This window comes from Sinocyclocheilus rhinocerous, unplaced genomic scaffold (assembly GCF_001515625.1).
Source record: "Sinocyclocheilus rhinocerous isolate Xijiao unplaced genomic scaffold, SAMN03320098_v1.1 scaffold2000, whole genome shotgun sequence".
Classification (NCBI taxonomy): Eukaryota; Metazoa; Chordata; class Actinopteri; order Cypriniformes; family Cyprinidae; genus Sinocyclocheilus; species Sinocyclocheilus rhinocerous.
Genome location: NW_015630998.1, coordinates 412,600 through 420,154, shown reverse-complemented (window position 1 = coordinate 420,154; position 7,555 = coordinate 412,600). Strand labels below are relative to the sequence as shown.

The window sequence follows — 7,555 nt, the reverse complement described above, 5'->3', positions numbered from 1 at the left end:
TCCGTGCCGAGGACAACAACTCACTACCTCTGTCTCTATCTGCCCTTGTAAGTACACTACTCTTCATTCAGTTCATTATTATTACTACGTCTCGTTATTTTAATTTACGAGCTGTAAACGATGTGCTGTGAATGAATTCAAAGAAAGGATCAGTATTTGGACTGACAGTATATTGTACTATATGTTCACTCATGTATAAAGTCGTGACTTCGTAAACGTTAGGTGGGGAATTAGTTGTATTAGATAAACAAATAATTCGAGCAGGTTGACACGGTTTTTAATTTTCCTCGCAGTGGTCCGTCGCACGTTTACTGTTATTCTTTGTCTTTCTCGACCGCTAATCTACCAGACAGCAGCTCGACTAAACAAAACAAATGACAGGATCTGTACGCTGTTTGTATTGCTTCTTGAACAGTTAGTAAACACGCATTAATACTAGTTTGCCTTTATTTCCATTGTCTTTAGGATTCTGAATCACTGAACTACAAAGAATCATTTCAGCACCATGACCAGAGATCATTTCATTCTATGTGTATTCAAATGACATGAATTGAACTTTTCGCTGCTATACGTATAAATGAGGCGAAACTGTAGGCAGCTACAACAGGTGAACTATTCTATATATCAAATGCATATGATATGACCACATTATGACTTGATGAGGTATTGATGAGGTATAAGAAAAATAGCTGTTGGACAGCTATACAGAGGGATCATGGTTGGAAATCTAGTCCTCTTTAATCTGTTTATTGTGTGTCTAATCTGTAGAATAACTCCTGTAAACTTTAAATTTAATTAGTTCTTAATTAATTTAATTAGTTCTTAATCATCTTAGTTCTACTTGCATTGACTCCACGAAGCCAAAATGACTTCATCATATAATGATGAGACCAGGAGTGATATATCAGAATCTCTGGAAGTCTGTGAATTCCAGGGACAATATGGAGATCCAGGAGGTTACTATAAATCCAAAAGCCTGCCCATTCTTAACGGAGACTGTCCTACCGTTAATGAGTCGTTGGAACCGAGGCTGGTCAGTGCGACGCAGACTTTAGTAAATACCGACCAGCTCTTGCCGTTCAATGAGCTGCAACAGAAAGGAGACTTGAGTGAACTGGATTCACCCACCAGGACAGATTTCTCCCCTTCCATGTCCAGTATGGTGGGTCTTAGCAGCTCTATGAGAACTGAATCCAACCGAGCAGGTGGCAAAAAGATAGGCTTTTCATTGGCAAGATTCATCCACTTTCCTGTGAGGAAGTACGTGAGGGTGATTCTGTCAGACTCTAGGTGTTTTCTGTTCTGTATGTGTTACCTGACGTTCATCCAGTCTTTGATGGTCTCGGGCTACCTTAGTAGTGTCATCACCACTATAGAGAAGAGATACAGCCTTAGAAGTTCAGAATCGGGACTGCTGGTTAGTTGCTTTGACATTGGAAGTCTTCTGGTGGTGGTCTTCATCAGTTATTTCGGGGGTCGAGGCCAGAGGCCACGCTGGTTGGCGGTAGGAGGGGTGTTCATCGCCGTGGGAGCAGCTCTGTTCTCCCTTCCGCATTTCATCTCTCCACCCTATCAAATCCAAGAGGTCAATTCATCTACGGGGAACAAGGGCCTGTGCTCGAATGGGAATGGGAGCAGAAGGGACGCTCTGGATGTGTCATCCTGTCCAAGGGACCAAGAGGGCAACGATCACTCCATATATGTTGCCCTGTTCATCTGCGCCCAGGTCCTGGTGGGCATGGGATCCACTCCTATCTACACGCTGGGACCAACGTACCTGGATGATAACGTGAAAAAGGAGAACGCTTCCCTCTACCTTGGTAAGAAACGTCTTTGTAGTTTTCATCACTACCTGTTTAATTTTGGGCTTCTGTTTTTACTTTTGTTGATTAAAGGATGACCTTTAATTCATAATATCACACTTAACAGTGTCATAATTTTTTTTTTAATATATTTTTTCAAATATTTATTTTATGTTAATTATTACATTTTATATTTATAAAATTCCCCTAAACATACAAGAAATATATAAACAAATATATAAAAATATGATATATAACATGATATATAATTATTATATATATATAAATATTTTATATAATATAAATATCTACACATAAACTGGATAAATATTACATATACACACTAGATATATATTTTTATATTTTTTAAAATGTTTTTTAATCATTATATAAATTAGTTTTAGTTATATAGTTAGTAATATAAATAATTTATTACATTTATAAATCAATAAATACATAATATATACATATAAAGTGTATAAACATAAACACTAGTTTTTATTTTGTAATTAATTAATTTAATAAATAAGTACAAATAAATACATTAAATTTTTATATTATATATTGTATATACATATTTGTTTAGGGAGTTTTTTTAAAATATAAATAAATGTACAATAATGATACATATAATTTTATATTATATTATATTAAGTAAATTTTATAAATATAAATGTTATTGTATTATAAATGTTAATCCTGGAGCAGCACCAGAGGTCATTGCAAGTTGAGGGGGGTATAATACATGATCACATGACCCTTGTTCGTTCCTCTGTCATATATATTTCCAAATCCCTTTTCTTCCACCCTGTGATTGAGCATGCTGATAAATTTGTATGAAAGCCTCTTTGGGTGCACTTGTATTCAAAGAGACTTTTGTTGACGAAACCATTCCATACTTGAAAAAAGGTGATATCAGTGTTAAATTATCTTCTTGTTTTGTTTTTAATCAGCATCATGGTATTATCAACATGTTAAGTCATAACCATGGTAACTATGAAGATATGAAGCTTGCTGGGAGTGTGCATAAGGGCAGGTTTTGACAAAACAAAGCTGCTTTAGTTGTATGATTGATTGGGACAGAATTGATTTAGAAATTTGTAGGAAGACCCCTTTATCTACAGCTTGGTGAGTAAGTGGGGCAGTGATGGACCCTCTGCCTGGGGCAACACCCGTCTGACTGTAACCCCCAGCTGTGCACACTCCCAGACAGCATCTTTTAAAGAAGCACAGCACTGATCCAGAAACAGGGAGGGGTCTTTGTGATGGGTGATAATGCTTCAGTGAACATGCACACGCAGTCTTTGGAATAAAGAGCCCCATTATAAAGTACATATGCTGCAGCCTTTAAGTCAATGTATTGATCACCGCTTACACCTGAAGCCAGTTCAGTGAGCATGATATGACTGAAAGCAAGAGACACAAAACAACTGGCTTGCTGAAAGCCTGAGGTTTTTCTTCTCGCTTGAAACTTCATGGCTAGGAAAACATTGTTTGTTATGTTGATATCTTAAAACGGAATATAAAAAGAGCTTTTTTTTCTTGTACTGTAGTTTCTTTCTTTATCTTGTATGAAGCATTAAATGGGTTGATTAAGATGATAATAATGCAGTTGTTTTGAAATGTTTTAATGTTATGATTGCATTAACTTTTCATTCTGTATGATATTTAAGATTAAGAAAAATAACTAAATATTTATAAAAAAGTACATACATTGGACTTTTGGTTGAGTCTTGATTCACAGACTTCAACTAACATGCAGCTAAAAATAATATGAATCATAAAACGAACAATTTATTGTCAAGATTTTGCCTACTTTTTTTCTGGCATCTCCCTGTTCCAATTATTTCAAACCCCATCACAATTTGTGTAAAGCACTTGGGGCAAGAAAAGACTAATTGAAATCTCCCATACATTGAGAGGAAGTAGAGTGGAATGTTTGCTTCGTCCCCAGCACTTGTTTGAGCTGTGCACACATTCCGTTAGCATCATGTAGGGCTGTTATACTTGCCTCTGTGCTTTTCACAGGTGGTTCAGACAGGGTTTGTCATTGCAAAACATGCTTATTCTCTTTTCTCTGCATCCTTTCATTTGCTTTCTTTTACTATGGTGTCTGAGTTAGTTGTGTGCAACAGACAGGGAGTCTGCATTATGAAAACATTTACATACCCCAAAATCCTTCAGGCAGATTCATTTTAATGAGCTGATGTAAACCAAAGTTCATTGTCCACCGTTTCCTCTTTCTGATACACTTTCGCATACTAAAACTGACCACTGTTCAGTTATCAGTGACATTTACATGAAGAATGACTGAGAATAGCATCTCAAACCTCTACTTTAAAGGCTTAAACATAAAAAATTGGCTGATGCAGATAATTAAAAAATGGTCAAAAAATCCCTTAAAAACACCAAAGTCAATATATAAGAAAGCTCATTTCCGCCACTGAATAAAAAATAAAAAAGGTAATTGCAACTTTTTCTCACAATTCTGACATTTTTCTCGCAATTGTGAGTTTACATCTCACAATTCTGAGAATTGTCTGATACAAACTTACAATTGAGTTATAAAGTCATAATTGAGAGATATAAAGTCAGAATTGCAAGATATAAACTTTTTTTTTTTCTCAGAATTGCTTGTTTGTATCTCACAATTCTGACTTTTTTTCTTAGAATTGCATGATATAAACTCACAATTGCGAATTATAAAGTCAGAATTGCGGGATTTAAACTTGCAATTCTAACTTTTTTTTTCTCAGAATTGCTTGTTTGTATCTCGCAATTCTAACTTTTTTTCTCAGAATTGTGAGATAACACAATTGCGAGTTATAAAGTCCACTTCTGAGAGGAAAAAAAAAAGACTGATATTTTCTCAGAATTGCGAGTTTACAGTATATCTCACAATTCTGACTTGTTATGAAGACAGAATTGTGAGATATAAACTCGCAGTTGTGACTTTTCTCTCAGAATTGTGAGTTTATATCCCACAATTCTGACTGTATATCAAGCTCGCAGTTGTGAGTTTATATCTCACAGTTCTCAGGAAAAAAGTCAGAATTACGAGACGTGAACTCGCAATTGCAAGAAAAAAAAGTCGGAATTGTGAGGTAAAAAGTTGCAATTATCTTTTTTTCTTTTTTTTTTTTCAGTGGAGGAAATGGGCTTCCATAGATATATATAAATCAACCACTAAGAAGAACATAAGCAATTTGTCACAGAGCCAACAATGTCAAAAGTATTCAATCGAATAGTTGACACTCTAAACAATATTACTGTTACAAATACACTTCAAATAGTATACATACTAAAAGATATCCATATTAGTTTACTTGCATGTAAAAGAAGGATTTTTAAGAATATTGTGGCCATTCTTTTTAAAATAATTGAAGTGAATGAGGACTGGCATGCATGCATAAATAAATAAATGCATTGAAAAAAATTGGTGTTGAAACCATTTACACTCAGAAATTGCTAGTAAGTTTCACAATTAATTACAAAGAAATTGAAAACGCATTGAAGTAAATGTACAATTTTGAAGTAGAAAGAATGGAGCCGTATTTTCTTGTAAATCGTACTCCAGCTAATCTTTATTTAATTTACAATTTAAAAACAGTGTAGTTAATATGACTATTATATGCATGCCAAGTCAAAGTAATCTTTGCCAGAATATTCATATATATTAAAAAAATCCAATCTCCAAATAATAAATAATGCATACAGGTTTGGAATGACATGACAATTCTGTCATAAAAAATGACAGAATTGAAATTTTATGGTTGAAATATCCCTTTAATGATCTTGTTCTTCATTTGAACAATGGACAGGACTTTGGCCCCCAATTGGCAGCGTGGGATTTCCTTTTAGGTAGCAATTCATTAATGAAGTGAGGGCCAGATGTTTCTGATTTACAGGCCAATGATTTTCTTAGCATGGCTTATAGACTGCAGTCAACCGAGGGGGTCAGTTTTGATTGGATTGTTCCTGTGTGCTTTAGAGTGTGTCTCTATTGTAGTTAGTTGCCAAATGCAGAATGAAGTAATAATACTTCAGGAGCAGCTCTGTTACTTTAAGCTCTGACGCTGTAATAACTAAGGACCTGCATTATTTCTTTTTTAGCTGTTGCACGTTTTGTCAGAGATAGTTGATCATAATGCACTGATGGCTCCCTGGTGGATGAGCAGTTTTATTTGTGGTAGTAATTGAGGAATACTGCGAGATGGATGGAGGCTGTGTAAAATTGGTGTGCACAATATCAGGATGCCCTGTGTAAACACTCCTACTCTGTCAGCCTGCTTTTGTTAAATTTAGAAGGGGTAACAGCTGCTGCTTTTTGTGTGTGCGTATGTGAGAAGGAGAGAGACTTTGACTTTAATGGGTGTTTCTTCAACTACAGACACTTTTGGCCCAGTGGGTTTTTAGGAAATAATTGTTGTTAAACATACTGTACATACTGACAAGCTATGCAATATCGCGTTCATAATCGAAGGCGATTCATCTGCGATTATGAACACGATATTGCGTAGCTTGTCAGTGAACTACGGCTCTGTGTATTAAATGCCACTCCATCTGAAAGCACGTGATGGAGATTTACTACTAATCACATAACCGGCTTTACTGACGAGATGCGCATGACAATCGCATGCGATTTATCGTGCAGTCCTAATATAAATCATTTTCACTCAATTAATATTGAAATAGATATCTTACTTCAATATTTGTTTGGATTATCAGCAGTAATTTATATTTTTATGAAGAATTTTCCTGGACTAACATTAAATCCTGGGACAAGAGTAAAACACTATAATCTATAAATGGACATTAAAAAAGCCTTTTGTAAAGTACACTGAAAAAAATGATGTAGGATTTACTTGGAAACAATTTTCAATCAGAAATTGCTGATTTACCGCATAGACCACAAAGATAACCACATAACCACAAAGAAATGACAAATAACATATTGAATTAAAAAAAATGTAAGTAGAAAGACTGAAATTGTATTTTCCTGTTTTATTCACAACTTTGTAAAATCATGTTGTACAGTGTTGCAAAAATAAATGATGATATTTTCTAAGACTGTTGTAGTGTGTTATTTTCATTTAAGAAAGAAATAAAAAGTAGAAATCTTTTAGTATTAAAAAAATCCTCCTGGTATGTAAAAGTGCCCAAAGTTGAAGAAAACCCCTAAGTTTTCATTGTAACACATTGCAGTTTTCCCTCTTTGTGTGCTCAACGTTTCCAACAACACACACTGAGCTAAATACATCTGTCCTCTCTTGCTTCTGAGTTTAATATTTTCCTCCACACGCTCCATCCATTATGTGCGATCATGTTCCCAGGGCTGTGCATTTGCTGTTGTGTGGCCTCACAGAACTTTGGCACCCATGTCACAGTCACGCTACTGACTTACAGAACAGACACTTCCAAACTCGGCCACATTAGAGTTACTCAGCAGATACCCCTAGAGCTTTTTACCACCCTCCGTCACTGTCCCATACTTTTCCCCCGTATTTAAAGGGTTAGTTCACCCAAAAATGAAAATTCTGTCATTAATTACTCACCCTCATGTCGTTTCAAACCCGTAAGACCTTCGTTCATCTTCGGAACACAAATTAAGATATTTTTGATGGAATCTGAGAGCTATCTGACCCTCAATAGACGACAATACAACTGAAATGTTCCCAAGTCCAGAGACGTAGCAAGGAGATCTGTAAAATAATCCATGTGACATCAGGGGTTCAACCGTAATTTTACGAAGC

At 35.4% G+C, this 7,555-nt stretch overlaps 1 protein-coding gene across 1 annotated transcript in view; it reads left to right on the top strand.

The window, feature by feature from the left end:
* Nucleotides 1–7,555, top strand: part of LOC107741005 (solute carrier organic anion transporter family member 5A1-like) — a 57,034-nt gene continuing 49,479 nt past the window's right edge. Inside the window, exons 1-2 of the mRNA XM_016553580.1 lie at nt 1–47; nt 466–1,820. Of these exons, the coding sequence (XP_016409066.1) occupies nt 866–1,820 (955 nt within the window). The 5' untranslated portion in view covers nt 1–47; nt 466–865. The remainder of the gene's footprint in view (nt 48–465; nt 1,821–7,555) is intronic.